This window comes from Mugil cephalus, chromosome 6, assembly GCF_022458985.1.
Source record: "Mugil cephalus isolate CIBA_MC_2020 chromosome 6, CIBA_Mcephalus_1.1, whole genome shotgun sequence".
Classification (NCBI taxonomy): Eukaryota; Metazoa; Chordata; class Actinopteri; order Mugiliformes; family Mugilidae; genus Mugil; species Mugil cephalus.
This window is the reverse complement of record NC_061775.1, coordinates 7,878,308-7,903,618: the sequence shown is the minus strand read 5'-3', so window position 1 is coordinate 7,903,618 and position 25,311 is coordinate 7,878,308. Positions and strand designations below refer to the sequence as shown.

Sequence of the window (25,311 nt, the reverse complement as noted above, 5' to 3'; positions counted from 1 at the left end):
TAACATAGATCATGGATGTTTGCTGCAGGGGTTCATGACTGGTGGATCAACACCTCCTCAGAGACAGGCCAGTTGATTATCATCTCCAAACAAAAGAACACAAATCTATTTCCATGCCTTTTTCGCTACGCTTTGCTCTTCTCTTTACTGTACAGCGTCATATAGTATATATAGTTTGAACTCCTCTGGGCTCAGATATTCAGATCAGACAGTCAAAAAGGGGAAATCACTTTTGAATGGTTCACAGCTCTTGAAACCTGTCCTGATGGCTCGCAAGTACAGTGCTTTAAATTAAAGAGACACCAACAAAAAACTTTACAACTTGAAGACTGGAAAACACATACGTTTTACTCTATAAATATCTTTGACTGCACGTGGTCAGGGCTTATAAAAGGCTGGAACCTGAACACAATTCAGATGGTCCTCCTTTGGTGATGAACGGCTCAACTTTTAAAACAAACCAACAAACAAACATTTTTACTGGTCAGAGAAACCGTATTTTCCATGCCAACAGTCAAGTGCACGTGCCGGCTTGGAATTAAAATACATGCAAATGTTACACCACATAGCAGCTTTTTTTTTTTTCCACTGCCACCCCTCTCCGCTCGTCGCGTCGCGAAACGCGCAAAAGTCAGCCTAATTTAAAAAAGGGTCTCACGGCGACTAACTGATAGATGGTATCGATCTCGCTGGCAGCTGCGGAGATGCAGTGCACAGCGTGTGGGTAGTGTAGCTGCGAAACTTGCTGAGAGACCGCGTTTGAAGGCGCACCGCACGGGAGGCGGAGGCTCGGCCCAGGAGGCGGTGTGTGGTGACCAGAGGGAGGCGGGCCGCGGCAGCCAGCTGTTGGAAAGCAGCGCTCCAGAGCCGCCCGCTGCTACTGCATCAGGTGAACATCAGCGCATCAGCACCAGACCAGAGCTCTCTCTCTCTCTTTCTCTCTATCTGAGAACCCCCTCACCCTGACATCTGTCTTTCGTTTTTTTTGTGCAACTTTTACCTTCTTCGCCGGTCCTGACCAAGTTCGCAAAACTCAGACGTAAACACAGAGGCGCACACACACACAGCGAGAAAACAGGAGATCGAGGAACAGGTGAGACCAGATGCTCTATTTTTGTTATTAAGCAGACGTGTTAGTTTTCTCTATTTCGGTTTTTAAGGCAAATGAGCAAAGTTTCCTGGGGTTTCCTGTGCGGCATATTTCACGACATACAGCTGTGAGTGAAGTGAAGTACCTGTTGCAGTGTTATTGAGAGCTAGTCTATAGATGAGGCTATATTGGACGGCGAGTCCGTGGCAACTCGGGGACAGACTGGCTATTCTTAAACCGACGATTTGGACTGACGTCAGCAATCTATCAGGACTAATTATCAGCAAACCTTTTTTAAAAAGTCATGTATTTTTAACGGTTTTTATTTTTAGCGCCAAGAAGAAAAAAAAACGCAGTACAAAATTAATCCGCGCACTTTGGAAATAGACAGTGCCAGTCAGCATGGCTGGACTCGAAACAGCATCTCAGAGTGTTACGCGTTTATTCTTTTTTCAACGGTTTAACACCTTTTAATAGCGTAATTTCCCAGCTGCATTTTAATGGCTCATTGTCATTGAGATATGAGAAGGACATGTTGGATGAAAGTGTGAAACTGTATATATATATATATATATATATATATATATATATATATACTAGACTTAAGTCCCTAGTACCGTTCAAACTGTGAATTCATGTAACTGATGTTTAACTGTGACTGTAACTGTGGCCTTGCCGAAAATTTAGTTTCCGCCATTGTTTCCCTCTATCACTTGTGACAGAGGTGCAGCTCGTCTTCAAAGACTCTCCGTGTCCACTGAACTCAATAAAGTCCTGAATACCTTCTTTTTTTCTTTTTTTTTTCTTTCTGCACGTGGAAAGATAAAATGTTCAACCCGTGCCATGTGTGCACCGCTGCTGCTCTGGCTCCATCAAAAAAGATAAATAAAAATATCCAGGCAATTCAATTATCTCCAGTTAAAATTAGACAAATATTTCCTCGCCATCGCTCTCTGCAAAGGCCTGGTGGGCCTCTGGCACCGTCTGACCTCGAAGATGACACACACAGAGAGAGAGAGAGAGAGCGACTCTGGAGTGCTCCCCTGAGATGGTGGAGCTACTTTTAATTCGAGTGCGAGGGATTCACCAAGACGCAAAATGTCACCCTGAGGCCTTCCTGTTAAAAATGTTGCTGTTTTGATTTGAATGGGCATGGCTGTGACGTCCCAGATTTCCAATTACTGTAGAATTTATTGAATTTGGGTGATTTGTGAAAACAGGTTGGACTTGGATTGTGTACTTTCAGTAGTGACTAAAATGACCAGCAGAGTGAAAACAACTGCCTCGCTAGGAAACATGACATGCACACGACTGCGGCTGCACTTAAACTACAGTATACCATAGCAATGGTCTAGTTATGTCATCGAGAGATTTTCTTTTGATTGCCGAGAACAAAATGGCACACAAGACCATGGTGTAAAAGCATGTTTCAGTTTTTATTATTATTTCATTTTGGTCATTTTTAAAGGACTAACTTGCTTTAGTTGTCCATCGGTCCATATTTAATAGTCAGCATGCACGCAGAGGCACCTGTGGATACGAATTAGCTTCCTTGGCTGATATGCTTGCACGTGTTTACTGTGTTTTGTGAAATCTTTTTCAAGCCGCCATGCTCTGAATGACTAATGGAAAGAAACCCATTGAAGCAGAACCCCGAATACTCTACCAATGCCCCACTTCTTTCCCCTTCTCATTCATGCGTGCAGTTCACTGTGACACGGAAAACATCTAGTGCACTACACGACTGAAGCAAGTAGAATCTGAGCAAGTGATCAGTCTAATTAAAATGATCTTGTATGTTGATGCGCGGAGCTATTGCATTGTTGTCTCAGCGAGTTCCCTGGTGATCAGCGAGAAGAGCCCAGGGTATGTCAGAGAGCAGGGCTACTGGCGCCCTGTCGTGTGTCTGCACTCAGTGTTTTCCACTGTCACGCCACTGGGACAGCATCTGACAAAATTGCTGTCTTTCCCTATAGAAGACCTAGACCCAGGGGCCAATGTGTGTGTGTGTGTGTGTGCGATTATTGTACCATTACAGAACAGACAGTGATTCTGTTTTGCATTCATCTGTTTCTTCTGGGACCGGTTTACAGCCTTGCACACACACACACAAAAAAAAAAAATCAACAACTTCCGTCTCCTCTATGTGTCCAATTTTTGTCACACGTGCCACGTTTAGGAGCCAGCCCAGGCACTTAAAACATCCTAGGTGCATTTAATGGCCCATTCTGCTCATACGCAAACCTCAAATGGCAGTTGTCACATGGGAAAACATTCAGAATTAGCTGTGAGGCACAGCCAGGCTTTTCCTGCCCGCCTCGGCCTTCATGCCGTCGACAAACCTACCAAACCACATAGAGTTCTCAAGCTAACTTCACGCCATTAGACTGGAGGTGTAGCTATATTTACCGAGTTGGTCATGTGTCTTCAACAGTGCTGTCTGTGGCGCTGGTTGTTGTCATTTGGTTATATCTGAAAGGAGAGGAACTTTCTGTAAAACCTTGAGATAAAGATCTCTCTGCCCTGTTTAGAGCATATGTCCCACTTCCCTCTCTTCTCACCATTAACATGCCTTGATATGAGGTTGAATTGTCTCACTTCTGGTATAAAAAAAGCAGAAAAAAACAGAACAGCTCGACCTGGAGTGAATTCTCTGTGGTAGCTGAGTTGTTAAGTTACACAGACCAACTCTGGTTTTTGTGGTCCTGTTTGTCTGCTGCAAGCTTTGTTTTACCGTCGAGACAATGAGGAGCTCATCTGCAGCTGTGACCTTTGAGGTGTCTTTTCAGACTATTAAGCGGGGCACATATCGTAGGACTTTATAAGGTAATCTTGAGGACAAAGAGGGGGATTCTTCCACAAAATGCCCCAGATGCCTGTCTGCCAAGCTTACGTTGAGGGACAGCGGGCACTTCAGGGGTCGTGGGAACACGGGCGCCATATCCGCTCAGGCACCGCCAGGAGGGGCAGGCGACTAAATATAGAGAAGTCCAATACATGTACAGAATTATGGGGGAAAACCAGTAAAAACTCCTCTGGGCTTTGGAGTAGCCAGGTCAGACAGAGTCTGACCGCCACTTAATGTATTTGAGTGATAGCAAGTGTAAAAATGGAGATAAGTCACGAACAGTTCACGTATGCATTTGATTTAGTGCTGCGCGCTTTTGCAGCGCGGTGACTTAATGGCTGTCTCCCACTGGGGGGCAGGTTCTTCAAGGCCAGGAGAAAACAGCAGGGTGTGAGTTTCAGAAAGAGGACATTCTCAAGCCAACCTCAATCCATCCATGTCTTCGCCTTCTGCCCCTTCCAAACCCCGCTTTATTTTCTCTGACCTGGTTGTGCATGAGAGAGGAGTGGGTGGCTCGCAGCGTCGGCCATCTTTCAAAAACACACCGTTTTCCCCTCTACTGTCTGGTTTCAGATATTGCCTGCTGAACCTTTAAAAGGAGCCGCGGACTGTATTTTTAACCCTGTCTCTTGGGGCTTCGCGGTTCAGCCGAGCACTGTGCTGCCAGCCCGGGGGTAACCCAGACTGCGAGGGTGTCATTCAGTGTGGACTGCTGGCCCCGGCATGAGTCGCTCTAACTATAGACCACATCGCCTCATGGCGGTAAAAATAACCCCACAACCTTCTACCGACAGTATGGGACTTAAGTCACTCAAACCGATGACATTCTCCCGTCAGAAATATTATCAAACAGTTACTCTGTTGTTACTACAGAATATAAATGCATGTTCTTGCGAAACGCTTAGACTCTGTCGTGAGCTGCATCGGCTGGAAACTTCGCTTTTGTTTCTTCTATATATGTGCTTTGTGAGAAGAAAGGGCTGCGTTATTAGCGTTTTAGATCACACATATTGACGTTCCCAGCAGCAGTGAGTGCAGAAAATATTATTTTATTCTGCTATGTCATATTTTGCTTCGTTCCCTCCCTGCAGGTGTCCAGAAGAAGAAAAAATGGGAAGAAAGAAAATACAGATTTCTCGTATTCTTGACCAGAGGAATAGACAGGTGGGCTTACATGACATGTTTTCATTACACTGTATATTATAATTTTTTTTAAATTTATTTTTATAACTTTATTTTAATCAGTGACTATTTTAAACAACGGCTAAATGTTTTAGAGTAGAAATGCCAAGATATAACCTGACCCCGGCCCCTGCAGTCTGATATATATATATAGTCTGATGGCATAAATCTGACATCACAGATTACATGTACAGTATAATCCAGATGTCATTTTACGGAACGCAACATTTAAAAAAAAAAGTTGACACCACAGACTGAGATAATGTCAGTGTCAGAGAGCAACGTTCGGGTTCTTATAGCTTATTAATATGCAAAACACATGTAAGTTTTAGATGGGTGGCTATGAAACAGCGCCGGTGTCATTTTGTGTGACAAAACACCAAAGTAATCAGTGAAGAGAACCCGAAAAACTTATTAAACTGTGTTAAGATAGTAGCAGCATCTGATCTTCGAGTGAGGTTTCGCTTATCTGAACCGAGTGTCTGAGGATAAACTGTGGTGTGCGTTTGCGATATAGAGTAGATTTCCTTGGCGTAGTGTCTTCGCAAGCCGTCAGTTTAGATCTGTGGGTTCTGTTTCTATTAGAATTGAAGCACCAGTTTGCTTTTCAACTAGACTAGATTTTTTTTTTATTATTATTTTTTAATATGTACATGTATAATTTTAATATCACCTGCAAATGGTTTTAAGTCCGACCTCTGTCATTCTTTCCGGGTTAGGTGACCTTCACCAAGCGTAAGTTCGGCCTCATGAAGAAGGCTTACGAGCTGAGCGTGCTCTGTGACTGCGAGATCGCCCTCATCATTTTCAACAGCACCAACCGCCTGTTCCAGTACGCCAGCACGGATATGGACAAGGTGCTGCTGAAATACACGGAGTACAGCGAGCCCCACGAGAGTCGCACCAACACGGACATCCTGGAGGTACAGAGGAGGAGACGATTAAATGGGCTGCAGTGTGAAGTGCGTCGCCACGCATACTTGATCTGACATGATAGCGGAGTAGCTTAATGCCGAGTTAAGGTTCAGATTCGCTTTAATGCAATTTCTTACAAAATGAGTGAGGGAAGAGGGGCCAAAAATAACTTTGACAAAGGGTGGTGCTCTGTGAAAAACCTTCGCATGTCATTCTTGTGGTTGTAAACCGTCATGTTACCATTGTGGGTAATTTTCCATGTGCACTTTCTGTTCTCTATCAGACGCTGCGTAGAAAAGGCCTCGGTCTCGATGGCACGGAGCTCGACAGTGAGGAGAGCATGCAGGTGGCCGCAGACAAATATCCCCTCAGCGAGGGCATGGATCTCTCTGTGGCTCGCCAGCGCTTCTATGTCAGTCCCCACACACGTCAGCTCACATGCAATCAGTGAACACACACACACACACACACACACACACACACGCTGAAACTATGAAGGAAGAGATGTGAAATGTACTTATTCTGATAATTTTTAATGAACTGAAACGGCTGACATACGTCTGTCGTGTCGCGTTTTTTTCCTTCCTCAGGCTCAGTCTCTGCTCTCTCCGGAGGCACAGTTTCTGGTGTCTGCAGGCTGTGAGAACGGTTTCCCCAACTCCTCTGGATCCAGCGTGGCCTCCCACAGGCCCCAAGCCTTTAAATCTCTGAGCTCCAGGCCCGGCTCTGCCAGCCCGGCTGCGCCCCACACACACACTGCTTTCATGTCTCCGCACTCAGGTGGGCACAACCCGACAGCGCAGTCGTTTTAATTGCAAAGTGAAATATCTGCTGGAACCGGTCTTGTGACCACACAGGTTTTCTTCAAGACGAAATGAGAGTCTGCTGTGTGTCCAGTGAGTTTGGTGCGTTTAAGTGACACCGGCAAATAAAATGTGAACACGAACAAGAAAAAAAAAACATTTACCTTATTTACTTTTATTATTTTCAATCCATAAGCATCAATTTCCAAAGTTGTGTTCAATGTTAATCACCATATGTTGAAGCAGTGAACAGTATTCTGCCTCAAAACTGTTTTTTTCTCATGAAAATCCATGAACCACTCGTCAAACTCGCTAAATGCTTGGTGTAAAGTTCATGTGTCTACTGTCAACCATCTGTGCAGCTGGCTGTGAACTCACAGGAAGTGTGTGTGCGCATGTTTGTGTGCGTGTGTGTGTGTGCACACTAATCCGCACATGCAGTCAGCCTATTTTGTGAAACTGGCCCTCCACCAGTGTAACAGCAGCTATAACCAGTTCTGTGGTTTCTATACTGAATGTATCACACCTGCCTCTCACGTCGGCCTCTTTTACAGCCTATTTGGATGATGATGTCATTAGACACTTATCGTTCACTTTAATAGTGCTTCTAAAAGCAGCATTTAGATTTTGCAGTATTGCAAATATTGGCACTGATTTTTAGTTTAAGGTCAAAATGTTAGGGTTGCCGGTGTTGGGGACAGCGTAAATGTTGCCTCCTAAGATCAGGTACTAACTCAAAGGCCAAACTAAAAGAAGAAGTTCATTTTTTCACGCACTTGTAAATAGAAACAGAGGAAGGTAAAGAATTTATCACCGTGAGTAAAACAAGCTTTGGTCTCTTTTTCGCTTCCTGCTCCTTTCTTTCACTGGTTAGGCATCGGCTACTCCGTGTTCTCCCATGGCAACCTGAACCGAGCTCTGGATATGAAGAGCCCTCCTCCTCTGAACCTGGGCAGTGAGAACCTGCGGGCAGATGCTGCTAATCAGGGCATGGGCGCTACACGCGCTAACCACAACCCTGCTGTAAGTAGCTTGTACTATCCAGTGTGATCAACACAAATAGGTGTCAGTGAATTTAACACACGCTGTATGTAGTGGTGCCTTTATCAACTTGATCAAGCATGAATTCATTCTCTCATATTGTTCTGGAAACATTTCACAGTTTTTTCGTTTGTTTTCTGTGACTTACTGACACCTCTCGAAAATGTAATGTTCACAAGTTCCACGTACTGCGTGTACAGTGACATTACTGCATCACGGCGCAAACTTGAGATTTTCCATGTGACTGTTTCTGTTTCTCATCGTCAGAGAGGTTTGTTGTACCAGGGCCTTCACAGCGGCAGCTCCATGGTCGCCATGGGGAAGGCAGGCCTGTTGAGTCACAGCCTGGGAGGCTACGGCCTTCCCTCGCCTGCAGCCTCCGGTACGTCTGCCCCGCGTCACCTGTTCTCTGTTCTTCTGCTAAGATATATCGAAAAAACTTAGCGTGTGTCAAAAATCTCACTGGCTTTCTAAGCTAGCCGAGGCAGTCGATGGCACGCTCAGGTCCATATGTAGAAGTGAAGCGACCACACCGAGTTTATCTTAGTGTACAAAAAGTCAAGCAAGGGGAACCGCCGAGCCTGGCGCTGTTCAACTGCAGCAAAATACGCCTAACATCTGTACAAAAAGATGAAGTCGAGCTAAAATGTCAAGTTGTGGTGGTACTGGGGGTTTGCATAGGACTATATTTAGGCCGGTCTCGGTGACCTCTTAAAGTTTCTGCTGGTTTTCTGGCACAGTGACGACAATAAAATAAGAATATATGAAACTGTACAGAATCAATCAGGTATCAGATTGCTTCTTGTTTACGATATTTACAAGAAGTTAATCTGACCCGCTGCTGACTATATTATATTATAGCTATTATATTTAGCTCATACGCATGAGGGTTCCCAGTGTTCTCTTTTAATTCTCAACAAGAAAACATTTAAAGGGCATTTCCCAAAATGTTAGACAAGTCTTGAGGTGAAGCTGAGCTAATTTGTTAATTTGTCATCTCTCTTTATTCAAACGCATCTTTGTTTCACATATTTTTATATCTACCGGTATCTATGTCTGTTTCTTTTCACAGAGTACACCCAGCCTGGGTTTTATCACTCTGTTAGTTTACAGCGAGGAGCAATGAACCCCTGGCAACCAGCACAGCCGAGCCAGGAGCCTCATGGGCCTCATATAAGCGCGGGGTAAGAATATTATTTGTTATAGTACATGTACTGTGTCAACTGTGTGAACAAAATGGTAACTTATCGTTTACAATCTTGCACTGCACGCAGTGCTCCATTTCTCCAAAATGTTTCATCGTTTAGCGTTTCACTTCAACAGACACGAAACAGCAGATCATAATAATAAAAAAATCTGATAAAATAGCAGAATAAACTGAATAATTTATATAAGTACATAAAATAATAGGTTGATTAATTCCTACATTAAATTAAATTAAATTAAATTAAATTAAATTAAATTAAATTAAATTAAATTAAATTTCAAAATAATTAGCTTAAACATGTTAATAATTTTCTTACTTTTTAAAATAAAACTAATTGCAAATAAAATAAAAATAACTGAATCACACATCCTGATATTTCTACTGAATTATACGACTTTTATCTGTAATGATGAAGGTTGATTTTAAATGTCCCATTCACAGCAATTATTTAAATGCTTTCAACATTAAATTGCAATCACGTTTTCTCTGGTGTCTGTTAGGTATACTTACTGAACTAATGATGAGTGCTCTGTGGTTAAAATTCTCTTCCTCCCTGTTGTTGCTCCCAGAATGTCCAGCGGGGGGTGCTCCTTTCCCTCTCAGTCTTGCTCTTCGAGCTCTCCACACGTGCCCTCCCTCAACCTCAGCATCAAATCTGAGCGCAGCTCCCCGGAGCACATGTCCTCACCTACCTCCCCTCCTCTACACCACCTCAGGCAACATTCTCCAATGAGCAACCCGGATTCGGCTCGCCATACCCCTCCGGAAACCCGCCCGGCCAATGGGACGAAGGAGTTCCCCAAAGCCGGCTACCCACAAGACACGGAGGAAGGAGGCCAGCCTCTCAGGCAGTTAGAGATGAGTGACGGCTGGCAGAGATAGCCGCGTGCTTTCAGCCCGCCACCGCCTCCCGTGCAACAGCTATTTTCCAGCAAAACCAGATGGGGGGGTCGACGCGTCCCCATCGTCCCAGAGAGGAACGCCTCTCTTTGTCTCCTCACACAGAGCTGGTCTCTCCTGGGCAGTGGAGGATTCTTCGCTGCATCACTCGCTTGAGGAGGCAGATGCCTACAGACTTTGCTTTTTTTGTTTGGTTAGGTTTAGTTTTTGTGTGAATCAAATGTACAATTTGTGTTTTTTTTTTTGTTGTTGTTGTTCAACTTGAAATTAACCACAGCATCGCAGGAGGAATTTATCCAAAGGGGCAAAAAAACAAAAAAACAAAACCAAAAACCAGAAGGCCTCAGAAACATATTTGTAACAAAAGTTCTGAGCAGTTCAGAACAGATTTTAATTTCCAACAAAGTTTTTGTGTAAATGTTATTGACAGATACACACAGGCCTTCTTTTGAAACAGTAGGAAGTGCCTGTGCAACAGGGCATTACAAAGGATGGTCTCTCATTCTTTCAAGTCTGTCTTAGCTGACGTGTTTCTGGTCGCAGCCAAACGTGGCTCCTGTCCACGCTGGCCGTGAAAAAAATGGCCCCGTGATGGAGACGAGGTGGTTTCCGAATGTGTGTTTGTACGGCCTGTTTACCGTTGCTGCGCTTTAAGGGTTTAAGTTTATACGTGAAGCACAATCCCATACCAAATCAAATATGTCCTTGGCAGAGTAGAAAAACTTTCCAAGGCGTCCGCCTGATTTGTTTAACCTAGGAGCGTCTTTTCACACACGGCGGCAGCTGTAAATGTGAAGCCATGCGTTTGTACTGTGCTTTCTGTAGGCGTGTAAAAATAGTTTCTTTTTCTGGTTTGCTTTTTTTTTTAAGTTTCAGTTGTGTTATATCTACAAATGTTGGCAGTTACAATCAACTTGTCAATAACTGATGGCAATCTACGTCTGCTAAAGACCAAAGTGCATAAACAAGTGTCCCCTATGCATTGTACTTAAATACAGCCAAAGTGTATGCATTTGCTCAAATTGAATCTAATTTGATTTCTGTCATTGTAAATTTTTCTTTGCTCTGAAGGGCTTTATTTACTAAGAGCATATTGTAGATATTATTAATGTTAAATGAGACACTGTGTAATGACTCGGTCTAAATATTTCATTTTTTTTTTTTTTTTTAAAAAAAGCACATTTTCATCTGGTTTTCTTCACATATGCAAACTGAACTTGCACTGGATATCTATGTGTTTTCTGTTCTGCAATCGACAAAATATAAGCGAGTGACTTCCACTTTTTGCCCACATGGGGTCCTCTAATCTCACACCATCACACTGATGAATCTGGAAAAGCGCAGAGCAGCGAACGCCGGTCTGTATCAGTGACCAATGATTTAATGAGTCACCATGACCGGATGCAGTTCCAGTGGTGTAGCCCTGACGACGTTTAGCAAAAGCGTCGCGACAAACTCTGCAGAGATTCGGCCCCTTAACTTCTGCTGTGGAATTAGCTCTTTTCATTATTGTTGTGCAGTTACGTGGATTCATATCAGCATGAAAAACCAAGTTATCAGTATTCTGATGTTTGCTGAATGCTTCACTATCAAAACAGAGACATTTTCTGATGATTCCTTATAAATAAATAATAATAATAAAAAAAAAAGTTTAATTTGTATGTTTGTCTTGGCCTGATGTTTTTTTTCCTTCTCCAACAAAGGATGTTTAGTTTATTATCTTTCCTTAGAAAGAAAGTGTGACTCTGTTGCCTCCGTCGGTCTGAAGGCTGATAAAATGCCTCCGCTGTGCACCTTTCATGTGTGCATTTATTCACCTTAAGCACGTTCCGTCTTTTGAACACACACATGCACACACGCTCCCTCATTATCATGTCAGGCCCCTGTCAGGTAGCTCAGCATGCGGCCACCAAAGGAGGAGAACAAGAATGGACCACTTGAAAAGACTCGAGACCTTTATGAAGCAAAAATAAATAAATACATTCAGCACAGACAGGCCCATTTCCACAGCTGGTTGTCTCGCGGCGACTATGCTAAACATTCTCCGGGCACCAGTGTGGTGCGTTTGCCTGGCTTTCTATTACGACTAACAACCAAATGGGGGGACATGCAGAGAAGTGGAGCGCTGGTCCATCTCTGTCAGGTCTCCTCTCTAAATGAAAAGAGACTCTCGCCGGGGTCATGTCTGGTCTGCTCCCCGGAGACCAGGCTGGGCCCGGTCTGTAGGGCATGTCTGGGTCCTGTGCGCGCAACCACCCACACACACACACACATCCTGGTGTCCATAGCAACCAAAGCCAGCCACGGCTGCCTGACTCGGCCTGATGGGGCCCTCAAGGCTTCCAGCACAGACGCACGGACGTAATGTGATCATATAAATATGTCAGGCCGGTCACCTTTCAGTTCATTAGGTCGGACACCCTCGCAGACAACCAGACAGGAGCAGGGCTCGACTGGTCGTGACAGGTGCTCCTACTGTACGTGGCGTGCGTACAAGACTCTCATGATGTCTGACACGAGACGAGAAATTGTTTCATGCAACTGTAATGGATGCTTTCTTGAATTCCGCTGTAAAGGCTGTTAACCCAAATTTGTCCATGTTCCTGTGGTTCTGCAATGAAGCACACAGAAAGACAGTGAGGTGCAAGTCCTTCACTAAACTGGTGGTCTATTACGGTTTTTGATTTTCTATTATATCCCCAATAAATCATGCCGGCTGTCTGACTACAGTCTCAGCACATTCCTCAATTTTTGTTAAATGACTGCAGTGTAAGAAAGGTTGCAAATCTTGTTTTCTGTACTAAAAAATAAAATCAACACATCTTAAGGCTATAAACATAGTTCTCAGACTCTGAAGGGCCACTGGGTTCATAGTAATTATCAGTGATTAAAGAACGATCTTTTCAGGAGGTTGGGGTCAGAGATCAGGACACGGCCGTGAGACACTTCCATTGTCATGCATGATTTCTTTTGTCAATGTGAGCACCAGTTCTCCAAAGGAAGTGTTTTATCTTGGATATCTCCCACGCTCCTCTAGAGAAGGCAGAATTAAGCAGCAACATCAAAATGACAGGAAAATTGTACATGTTTTTATTAAGCTGCACTCCCACACACACACACACACTCGCAAAGAGCATCCGTGTTAAAGACAGAATTTTTCACACCATGCATTCAGAAAAAATCTCAAAGAGCAACATTTCCATATGAACTTCACAGTATAATGATTTCAGAGCATTCCATTTAAAAATCCTATCTAAAAAAACACACACACACTTAAAATCAAAACCTGACACAAACAGAATACAAAAATGTACAGAGTTACAGAATCTGTAGCATTTCTAAATAACAGAAGTTATTTGAGTCAATGTATCATAAATAAATAAATACACAGATGAAGACGGATTCAAAGTAGGCTTGATTAATCAGAACTATAAAAACAGCAGAAACTGATGAAGATACTTAAGACACTGCAACTGAAAATGTTGCTAATGGGTAGTGTGAAAAGGAAAAATAGAAATGTGTTAATGTATCACCAGACTGTTCTAAATATGCATAAACGGGGAGGAAGGAGATTTTAAAACTGAATCAAAATCCCTGAGCTCCCAGGCACTTAGGAATAATGAAGTTAACTCTTCAGAAAAAAAGCAACAACTTGTCACTGTTTGGCTTTCAGACACTAAAACACAGCCAGAACTACCGTTTTACCTCATTCTCAATCAACTGTGTTACACTAAACAAGCTGCATCAAAGATCTAAAGCATCTAGTAAGAAGAAAACAAAAGACAACTAAAAACAAAACCAAAAAAAAACATTTAGCACTCTTGAATCGGTTCTTTAAGGGTGACAGAGTCCCCTCACAAAAATACAACATCTTATTACTCGGGATCAAGTACAAACACGTTCCCTGGTACCATATAACGTCTTAAATGCAGCATTTAACAGTGCTCCACTGAGAACAATTCAGGTAACACTGGCATAGGTACATGTGAAAAGTTGCAGGAAAATGTTCTGCTAAAGCAGCTGGAAGCTACCTGGCCTATATCACAGAGACAGATTAGAGGGTGAGCTCACCGTCTGTGGCCTTAACTTGGGTTTTAAGCTATTATAAGAGCTGGATCACTTTTAGCCTGGAGTTAACATTTCTACAGAATCATACATGTACAGAACTCACAATAAAGTTTAAAATGTTTCTCTTGACTTTGGAAGGTAAAACCACGCTATGTTCACTTACATGGTTAAAAAAGAAAAGAAAAAAAAGAAAAGATCTTTAATAAACAGCAGGGTCAACTGTATAGATTATATTTTAGTAAGTAAAGTCAACATTTTGTTTTGATAAACCTTATATAGCATTTATTTTATTCTAATCGTATTTATTCAAAAACGTTGAGCAACACAAAGAAACTTTCTTTAAACATTAAAGGGCGACTGTGTTGAATTAAGTGACATCTAGTGGTAAGTTTACAGATTACAACCAACATTATCCTCCTCCCAAACAACAAGGAGAGAGTTCACTGCCATTCAGTTGTCAGTAGCCAATTCAAAACTGTTGTCATTATCTAAGACAGCATCAAGTACCATGATATGTCAACCTGGGTTACTTTACTTTACAAGTTTTATTAAGTCGTTTAGTTTATTCTGCAAAATTCAAGGACATATTTTTCATGTTGGATGGTGAACATGATGGTTACATGTCTACTGTCTTATTTTGAAAATCTGGACTTTACTTTTCCAACTTCCTATTTCACCTTAATGAATAGCAGCTATGTTTAATTGCACTCTTTTGTTTTTTAGATGCCAAAAATGTGATTAAAGTGAGCCAATTACCAGCTATGTGATACAGGTTAATCAATGATTGCCAGTCTATAGCACAGTGAAGCCAAGTTAAATAAAACCAAAAAAACCCAAAGGAGGCAAGCTAGCAACCAGCTATGTGATTGTGTGTATATATGTATATATTGCAAGGACAAAAAGTGTCCTATAAACTCAGTTTAAAAAAAAGTCCAACCTTGATCAGTAATTCTGCTTCAGCCAAAATCTAGGTGCAATCCATCTGCAGTTGTGTGTTTTAATGAAATATCCTCTTTGCCTTCTGTGGGCAACCTTTTCAACAGCATAACAAGTAGCTGTTGCATTACATGCAGGGACATATGGCACTTCGTTTTCCTCAGTTAGCTCTGCATAAGGTACTGGTGGAAGTAAATGCCAAACAACGAGCTGATGACCTGGCAGGCAGCCACCCACCAGGTGAGGAAGGCAAAGAAACCTCGGAAGAAAAGTGGAGTTAAGACGGACCGCAGTGCTGTGAAGGCCTCTGACAGCCGAGCTACTGTGGCCTGGATGTCCTCCTCCATGTCTTCCATCCCCTCTTCATCTTCATCGAGACCACCAGACAGGACAGGTGCCGTTGTGGGCATCACCGGTGCTGGTGTTATCCCGGGGACCTCCTCAGCACCCGTGGCCCAGGAGAAGTTCCCTGCAGAAAACCACTGCTTGTTATACATCACTGACTTACATCTTGGTTTTATAGCCTCTAAAACTATGGATGCGACATTAAAAGGAACAGTTTAATGTTTGGGGCTATTTACTATCCACATTTGTATCTGTCCAATAATTATAAACCTGCCAGAAGTTGATTTGAAGCCTTCTGCCTAAAAACAGAGTGAAGTTCTGATAGCAGTTAGATTTATGACCTGGTGTCTGGTTGGAAAAACACAGACTGTTTCATCTCAGACACTAGCTAATCTAACCATTTCCCTCATTACATCTTATTAACAAAGACCAATGGTAAAGTGTGAAAAAATGTGTTTAAATGGTTGTTTCAGTGTGTCAGAAGTATATATCAATCTACTTTTCATATCTTCCAGCGCTACTCTTATTTTCAGGTTATTACTACACGGTGTGAATTAGACTACCTGGTTTAGTGCCATTTAACTGAACAGTGACACGAGACTGCACCATTTCTGCACTTTCTGGCATATCAGGACTTTTCACATTGTACCGTTCATCACACATTTCTCACAGTCCGTACCCTGAACTGTCGATACATAATGGCACTTAACCTACATTACCCAGGTGGGAATTATGTCATTATTCCCTTTCTGTCCTTCGCTGGCAACACACAGCATTCACTAGTTTGTTCTTTCAAAAGTGTACCGTCATACCCACTTCATGACTAACAAGAACTCAGAATAAATGGGGAAAAAGGCAAAAGAATCAGAACATAACACTTATGTTCACCTCCATTACTGGCCTGATGCCTTCACTGCACCACACACCAAAGCTTTAACAAAAGTTTTAATAGTTTATATAGTTTAAACAGTCTGAAAGAAAACTAAAAATGGAGCATGGTGATGTGTATGTTCCTAAATGGATAATTTATGTTGTTACAGTCAGTAATGTCTTGTATTTTATTCACTGTAATTATTCATTATTAACATAAACCAACAGGGGAATACGGGGAGGGCACTTTTTTCCAACTTTAATACGCTGAATAGATTTAAACAGCTTGAAAGATTATCCTATGATTTGTGTAAAGTGGAAATTTTACTTGTGCTAAACACATTTTTAACAGATGCATTAGCTGGTCCCCTGCTCCCAGACATTATGCTAAGCTGTCTTTCTCTTCACTGAGATGACAGTGGTAGTGACATTCTCATCTGACCAAAAAAGTGATTAAAGTATATTTGCCAAAATGCCAAACTCTTTCTTAAAGTCTACACTTAGATGGCTGGTGAAAAGGTCAAACAACAAGTGTGGTTTTCTTGCTCAAATGCAGTGTTCCTGATGAGAGAAGGGATATTTACTTACCCAGTGTCTTGAGTGCCAGTGTGGAGAAGAGGATGAGCAGAATGGGAATCAGATACTGAAGAGTTACTACCGTCAGGTAGCAAAATACACGTGTAACCTGGAACAGAAGACATTTACTTTATGTCGCACATAGTGTTTTTTGCGGACTAAGGAAACGGGACAAGGTTTGCCGACAACTCAAGCGTTCATTGTTAAAATATAAAAAAAAATGATGAAATCCCAGTGGAAGATGTGAAACGGTGTCTGACCTTCCTCTGGATGTCAATGGCGGCAATACGTCCTGCCTCCTTCTTCATCTGCTCCACCCACTTCGGAGCCAGGTTGAGGTAGGCCTGCAGGTGGTAACGTGTCATAGCCAGCCGCAGCGCGCACAGTACCACGATGATCCACAAGCGCATGCTGTCAAAAGTGTCACTGGATACTCTGTAATAGTATCAGCACAGTGAGACAATCAGAGACAGGTGTCCCACTAGGCAAAGTTTGGAGGAGATCATCCATTCCTTGCCAATATGTATGAGCACTTACATTGTGACAGAGCTCTTTCCCAGGGGAGCATTAGCGAGGAAGTCTCTTGCAATGGGTTTCACCCACAGAATCAACACAATGACGGGAGACATGAAACTCATGTGCAGCAAAATCCTGTCAGGAAACATTAAAGACACAGCCGAGAGAGCAGAGCGTAACTAATGTGCTGCTCTCAAAAGACAAGAAGCAACTCTGTTTTGTTATATGACAGTTCTTACTGGATCAGTGGGCGGTCTGAGTTCATCTGTACGGCATCTAGATGAGTCTGAGCAAGTCGCAGGCCAGGGAAAGCCAAGAGAGCACCAATGTAGGCACATACAGCAGCCAGACCGAGCTTCACCGTCAGCTTCGTCACTGGGATTCTGAATTCAAAACAAACAGCAACAGTAACTGGCACAAATATTCTAGCACAACCAAGTCTAGCTCAGATACTGTTCACGTACAGTCTGGCTCATGCAATGCAATAAATTAAGCGGATGTCCTTTAATGCAAGATACAATTTTCAAACATGTTCATTCTGTACACATTCTGTAATAAGATGTCTTTGCACGGACTCCACAGATACTTACGACCAGTCAGCGTAGCCCTGCTGTTTGACAAACTTTTCCATGTTGTCAAACAGACTGGAAAAGCCGGGCTCTAGACCAAACTCCAGGTAGTCCTCTCTGACCACCAGCACCAGCATGGCCACAAGAAGAGACAAGAAGCCAAAGGCAAGGCACACTGAGCGCTCGCCACCTTCCTCAGAGCGGAAGTAGTGACTCATCAGAGTGTGAAGGGTTTTCCTGAGGGTTATCAGTTAATGAAAGCAACTGCGAAATCAAAAGAAGACACTTTTTGATCATTCTATGAGCAACAGCGATCCAATTTTAAGCTGCACGCCTCATGAGTGTCAAAGAACACTGACTTCTTTTGTTTTGTGTTTTTGATGAACGTGGTAAATTCTACGCTTAATGTATTTTCAGTTAAAATATTTTAACATGAAACTGCAGCAGATGGAAATGTTCAGTTTGCATTAGCAGCAATTTCTGAGCCCATCAGCTGTCATTTGATTGACAACTTAATACCCTGCACTCAGGATCTCTGTTTTACATTAGCAATAACTTAGTGCAATATTTTCAACATAAGTCAGACACCCACCTTGTAATAATGAAAATTACAACATCATGAGTGGGTTATAAGCTCAATAATCATTACGTTAATCCTTTACAAACATTTCAGTTCTGTTTCCATGCAACTTCTTACTGCTGGAATAGACTCGGTCACAACTTGGTGCTTGGCCACCTCTGTTATTTGATTTTGGCCAAGGTTAGAGACGGCAGCTTTGCGATTAGATCATTTGTTTTTCTAGGGAAAGCCAACTCACACACTTATCTGCTGATACACTAAGTTCCTTGACAACTGAAGGATACAGTCCGAAGAGAACGGTCAAGACACACCAGATGGCTCCAATATTGACCTCTTTGCTGGCATCTACCACACTGTAGTAACACTCGGTGAACAGGAAGATGCCCATTGCATAGACTGCAAAATCTACGAGCCACTGGTACTCCAGGAAAAAACGCAGCACTGTGTAGAGACAAAGAAAAAAGGTTCAGAAGATTCCTTTGTGCCCTTTCCCGTTAATTCAAATTGCATTTCAAATCCTGCATCTATGGAGTGAATTACTGTAAATAGACTGTGGGTCTAAACAGCTGAGTTGACAGCATTATTTGTACGTCACTGTGATGTAGATAAAAGGCCGTTTGCTTTACCAAGAGCATCAATCACGTTGACCGGAGCTTTATCCAAGTGTAAGTCGATGTCTCTGGGCACAGTGAGTGGTTTGTTCTCCCCATTCTGCCTCCTATAACCAGACAAAGAAGAAACATTTTGCACAAAGAAGAAGGAGACGGATCAGCAACCAAATTAAAAAAAAAAAACGCTGCATGTTCTGCATTTAAGAACACACAGAGCCTGAAATTAACAGAAAACACACGGGCAGCAAACATCTCTTGCAGTGTCAGTCCCTCCCCCGTCTCCCACCTGTCTCTCCTGTTTTGTTTGGGCATCTGCTTTCCTGCCAAAGCACACAGTTCCCCTTCTGAAGGATGTTTGAACCTGAACAAACTGAAAAGAGCAAGAGCGTGGTTTAAAAGCGGAGCAGCTCTGTATGTGAATAGTGCTTATTTGGACTAGAAGAGTGACTGTACCTGCCGTTACAAACGAGCCAGCGTGCAAATGAGCAATGTGGAGCCATCTTCTGCATAATGCTGGCAGCCAGCAGGCTGACCACCAGCTGAACTCCCATGAGCGCCTGTCGGAGGAAACACACACATGCTTAGCTCTGCAGCCCCCACCGTCCACATGAGGACAGTTAAAACTACCTGTCAGCAGGTAATACAACAAAGGGAGGCGGTGTATTGTCTGCAAATGTTACATAGCTTTTTTTGTACAAGACGTTTTTAGGAAGTAGTAGTTCTTGAGAGTGCCATTATTAATTCTTCGTTCATAAATCACAGACTGCGGCAGAAGCTAAATTAAACGCCATGCTAAAAGGCGAACAGCTGCAGGGAGATACATTGCGACAACTTTAAACACTCGGTGCGCTGAAAGTACTTGCAAAATGAATGAAACCCAGCAAGTGGCCATCGTGCTAAATTTAGCTGGACTCCTCCACCTGTCAGTGCCGCTGCAACCGTTAGCTAGCTAGTTAGTTAGCATTAGCAAACCAGCTCGAGTGCTACCAAATTGAGCCCGGCTAGGGAACCACACACGACGCTGTTAAGGCAGATAACTTGCTGCAGTTGGGTTAAGGTGCGAATGAAGTTACCATCTCGTTTCTTGAAAGATGTGGTTAAATACACAGGAACTCCCGGAGCTTCTTCTCATGCAGGAAAATCTTTGACATGTGAAACTGCTGAACGCCCCGGATGTAGTCGCCGTGGAGTTGTGGGCATCGTTCAAGGGGTCCATGAAAGCTCCGGATATTCTACGAAAACAGTGTCGACAGCTAATACTGATACCACAACCGTGTGCTAGCCAGAAATATAACATCTATAGATGTAATATTTCCTTGTTCTCACTTTGTGTTTCATAGCTCTGATAGACAACTGTAGCTGTAATACTCTCTTCATCCATTCTCATGTGTTGTGCCTGTGGTAGCAGTATTTCCCCTACTATTGAAGGCATCAGACCAGCCTCGGAGAGACAGTGCTTTCATTGGCTCTTAGTGTTGATACCGAAATATATACACTGATCAGCCACAACATTAAAACCACTGACAGGAGAAGTGAATAAACATCCTGTGACAATACAATGTTCTGCTGGGAAACTTTTCGGAATTCCATTCATGCGACTGTTACTTGGACAGGTAGCCACCAAGATCAGACCACCCCCACCCAATGACACTCCTTGATGGCAGCCGTCCCCAGCAGGATGCAGTCTGACACAGCAACATGCACAAAACCTGTCTAGCAACAACTCAAAAAATATCACAAACAGCACAAGGTGTTGACCTGGCCTCTTCACTAGAACCTTTGATGATCAAGTATCTGTGGGATGCACTGGAACAAACCTGATCCACAGAGGACAATCTCCCTAAACCCACAGGACCCACTAACAACATTCTGTTACCAGACACCACAGGACAACCTCAGAAGGACCATGTCCATTCTCTGACGTGACAGAACAGTTTTATAGGGACAAGGGAAACCTGCAATAGTAGGAAGGTGGTCATGTTGTTGCTGACTGGTCTATATATTTTACTTTGACACTGATAATATTATTAAAATGCATAGTTTTACATAACTTTATATTGAACATAATTATAGTATTGATAAAAATAAAATATTCAGCAGACTTACGTCTTGGTTAAGACACATTTAATCTGTCACATGTAAAGCCTCGAAAATCAATATGTTATGAGAAAACCACTAAAGCAGTTTTTAATTTACCAGCACGCTGCCACTTTTTGTCTCTAATTAAAATGTAAAATTTCATCCATTTCAGTTTCCTGTTCTTCCTCAGCGCCCCTGAATGCCAAGTGTGATCCCCCTAATGATAATCTCCTGGTTTTATGCTTCCACCATCATGTATGTTAACATTTCATTGGATGAAAACAAACCAAATGCAAATAGGAAAGCTTAAAGTCTCAGATATGCTCCTCTTCCTGTCTGCCTTGGCATTAAAACACCAAACACTGGGGACAGGCAAAAGAGAGGAGCGTGCATCTTGATGTAATCATGTATTAAAGCATTATTTTTCCATCTCGACGGATAAAAATAAGAAATGCTTTATAATAACTACGTGGTGATCTTCTCACCGGTAGACAAAGTTTATATCTTTGTAATTTGCTAATGTATTAACGTGATTTCTATGCCTCAGATTATGGTAAGCCACAAGGTGTTTGGGGAGTAATGCAATGCGATGGCAATGTCTGTGAGTGCACTGATGCCTCCTTCATGTGTGGTATGGTTGGGCGCTGAGGGTAAATACACCAACTCTCTCACACACACACACACACACAGAGACACACACACACACACAGTGGCCTGTACTTGCATTATAATGTGAGCTCATCCTCTGTAAAGCAGAGGCCCGTGTGCCTCCAGCAGTGCAGAGCATTTACAGCAGCACGCCCTCTAAAGATCATTTTTGAAAAACATTCACAGCATTCAAATCTGTGTTTAGCATGTGTGTCCATGTCATTTGGGTGGTCCTCCGAAGTTGATTCATTTCCCACTTTCTGCTAATTGGTGGCACCCCTTCTGCCGAAGATGCGTCTGAGCCTGTGCCGCGTGAATTCAATCAACTGGAGCTTTGCGCGACGAGGCGACAGCATCTCTTGTATGCGCCACTGGACAAGCATCTATAAACACATGGCATGAGTTGTTCAGCTTAATGTGAAGCTGTGTGTGGAAGATTGATCTTTAGTGATGCAACGCCATCCTACATCTTGGAGCAGTTGCTATGTGGGATTCCAGGGAAGTCCTGCAGTCAGGTTTTAATTTCACTTAGGGCTATAAATTTTTAAGAAATGGTTTCTTTCTCTATTTCTTGCCGCTGCTGCTGATGAAAATAAAATTAGTCTACACAAAATATACAGACTTACAGTTAGTTATATGTCTGGGCACCAACACATATTTGGTTATATGAGCAGTTTTTCAAAACCTATTCAAGTTAATCCAGAGTCAATTTCCGGAGTAAATTTTGAAAATTTCACAATCAATAAAAAGTTAATATTCAACACTGTAGCACTGATCTTTTGCAGGAGATGATTGCCCAAAGTCTGAACCCCATGGAGGTCACTAATGAATGATATTGTTCCTTTGTTTTCCAGGTCTTTTCTTTTTTAGAACGTAAATTGAATTCAGTAAAATGTAGGAAAATCCTGGTGGACTATCTTACTATGTCTGCAAGAGAACCACTACTGCTTGGGCGACCATTTATGTACCAGCAAGACAATGGCCTGAAGCATGCGACATGTTTTGGAGTGGATGGGTCAAAGCCCAGACCTGAACTTGAAGAGCATTGTTCACCTCCAGTCTCCCATTCAACCCCACAGACCCAGAGCAGTTTTGCAAAGAATGGAGTAAAATTGCAGTGTCCAGGTGTGAAAGCTTGACTCAAACCTGTCCACAAACACTTTGTGTTGTGATTGCAGCCAAAGGTGCGTCATCACTCACCTTATGAAAGTAATAAAGGCGGTAAATACTTTTTTTATAGCCACAGTATGCCTGCTTCCTGGGGAGTGTGACTCAGATATCTGGGTGTTTGAAAGGGATTTTTATTTACTACAGAAAGCATCTTGACGTCATCCACTACTGTCCTCTGTGGACGTTCCGGCCTTTTTATGCCCGGTTCACCCGTGTGCTCATGTCTATCTGAGAATGTACCAAATGAGAGATTTTTTTGCAGTCTGATAAGAGCTCGTTTTACCTCCTAACCATATGACTGAGTCAAGCAGTTAAATATCTTTTTGTGGAGCTGTGACACTGCCTACGTTGCCAGCATTGCCAACATTTGCCACTGATCACAAACAAAAGGGACAGAGAAAGGACCTAAATATTCTGTACATTCGCCCAACAGCTCTCATCTCAGACTTAAAAATGTCAGTCACACACGGAGAGAAGAAATGTCTCTGTCTGGGTGGAAAAACACTTCCATCATTATCATCTTTGACAGAAATGCTAATCCCTCTGCCATGTTAGCCATCTGTGGTTGAAGTGCCGGGGCAGAAATTACTGGGGAAAATGGACACAAATAAAATGCTAATTCACCACGGGCTACAAGTGGCACCCCTTCCTCTGCTCAGCTCGGGGGGCCTCTCGGTTCCCACACCACTTCCCTGTGTTTCTCCCAGGGTGCTGCTGGGATACCGGCGGCTGCTTCTGAGCCCGCAGCAGGGACGCGGCCCTCCCATTGGCTTGTCTTTGTTCACTCCCATGCACAGCTTTCATCGTCTGATTTGAATATATGCAAATGTTGCAATGGTGCCCCGTCAAAGGAAACCCCCGCCTCCCCGCCGCTGTGGGTTTCTTCCCCTCTCGTCTCCCTTCGTTTTCCCCGCTCTTTTCCTTTTTGTCTCTTTCCTAACTGCTGCAGTGTGGGGGATAGCTGTGGGAACCAGCTACGGAGGGCCAGATCTGCTTTGTCACAGGGATTTATTCAAAGGAGGAGTGAGACTCATGACTGTTAATTACCAGACTCATGTATCATTATCAGGAGGTTCGCAGGAAAGAAGGCACTGCGTAGTAAGCGCCTATAAAGGTGGTGATGGATTATCTCTCAACCCAATCTTTTACCGATCCCATGAAGAAAATACAGTAGGAAGCATCAAATTTGCTGGAGCTGTATAGCCAGCTTTGTGTCTTTCTTTCTTTCTGGATGGACAAGCAAACGGCATGTGTTCATCATGTGGCAGGCATTGCAGATGACATTGCAATAAGGGCAAGGATTTGGCGAACTGTTCGAGCCGATGTTTTAAAAACACAATAGCCCCATTTTTGGATCACACCAATCCAAACCTATGGCCTTGGGAATTTGCAAAGCTCGTCATCAGACATTTCCATTCGAGCTAGCAGTGGTGCACAAGGTTACTACTTACATTAACAATGGCTCTGATGTTAAATGTGACCCTGGGCACATTACCAGAAACCGAAGCAGCTAAAAAGAATTCAGCTATCGTTCATTTAACAGTTTCCTGCAGTAAAAATGTCTCAGACAGGTAAATGAACTATGAACTATTCACTGCATCCTGTCCGCATGTACAGTCCTTCCTCTGTGCACAGTCAATATGTCTATGTATTTACATTACCAATTTTACCCATGATGCATACACACACTTATTATGTCTATCCCACAAATGAAGCCTTTAAATCGCCTGGCCCTCATCCTGTACATGCGCATCTGTTCGCCTGTTTTCTGATTCAGAGACAAACACAGGAGAATGAGCTGAGCTTGATTTCTCATGTGATGTGTTAAGCTGTTACTCCGGCTCGTCCTCACACAGTTCCCGGATTTGGACGACATGAGTGATTGCACACTTAGACTGTAATTACGCAAATGTAACGGTGCTAATTCGGTTTCAATGAGTGCTTGTGTTTGTGGCAGCACAGATGATCCCATGGATCATCCACAGGGCCGCATGCACGGAGGCGCGCACAGGGAGAGATGTGTTACTTGGTCTGCTATGTTTCGCAGAGCAACGTTCATTTCCACTTAATGAACAGATCCCTAATGGCGCGCAGCTCGTTTTTACACCATTTGTCGATTAATCTCAGATCGACTGCTTTTTTTTTTTCACCTTTGATGTAGAATTTGATAAAACGCGTGTGCACAAATAATGAAAATAAGATTTGTCACATTTTGCCAACCCTGCAGAAGAAGCTGTTTATTCATCTTAATAAAAAATAAGAAACACCCCCAATGAATGAAATATTTTTTCTTAGTATTAAAACTTGTTGGTGCAGCCCTGAACACAAAGTTTTGTCATTGTGGCTTAAAGAAAAAA

General features: G+C 42.9%; 2 protein-coding genes across 3 annotated transcripts; one reads left to right on the top strand and one right to left on the bottom strand.

The window, feature by feature from the left end:
• The first annotated feature begins 426 nt into the window (after positions 1-426).
• On the top strand, positions 427-11,647 carry mef2b (myocyte enhancer factor 2b). 2 transcript variants are annotated; one of them, XM_047587146.1, is made up of 10 exons: positions 427-889; positions 1,024-1,093; positions 5,030-5,102; positions 5,840-6,082; positions 6,319-6,447; positions 6,626-6,815; positions 7,713-7,861; positions 8,147-8,261; positions 8,952-9,063; positions 9,656-11,647. In XM_047587146.1, the coding sequence occupies exons 3-10, from the start codon at positions 5,049-5,051 to the stop codon at positions 9,966-9,968; spliced, it is 1,305 nt and encodes a 434-aa protein (XP_047443102.1). In that variant the 5' UTR covers positions 427-889; positions 1,024-1,093; positions 5,030-5,048; the 3' UTR covers positions 9,969-11,647. The 2 variants fall into 2 exon arrangements, with proteins under 2 accessions (XP_047443102.1, XP_047443103.1); XM_047587147.1 differs by having other exon boundaries at positions 430-1,093; positions 5,840-6,043.
• Positions 11,648-13,053: 1,406 nt separating this feature from the next.
• tmem161a (transmembrane protein 161A) lies at positions 13,054-20,241 on the bottom strand. Its single transcript, XM_047587702.1, has 11 exons — positions 20,131-20,241; positions 19,511-19,614; positions 19,344-19,427; positions 19,073-19,164; positions 18,731-18,887; positions 17,888-18,103; positions 17,537-17,680; positions 17,319-17,432; positions 17,042-17,216; positions 16,794-16,890; positions 13,054-15,459 (listed from the first exon to the last, which is right to left on the bottom strand). The coding sequence occupies exons 1-11, from the start codon at positions 20,131-20,133 to the stop codon at positions 15,155-15,157; spliced, it is 1,491 nt and encodes a 496-aa protein (XP_047443658.1). The 5' UTR covers positions 20,134-20,241; the 3' UTR covers positions 13,054-15,154.
• Between the last annotated feature and the right edge of the window lie 5,070 nt (positions 20,242-25,311).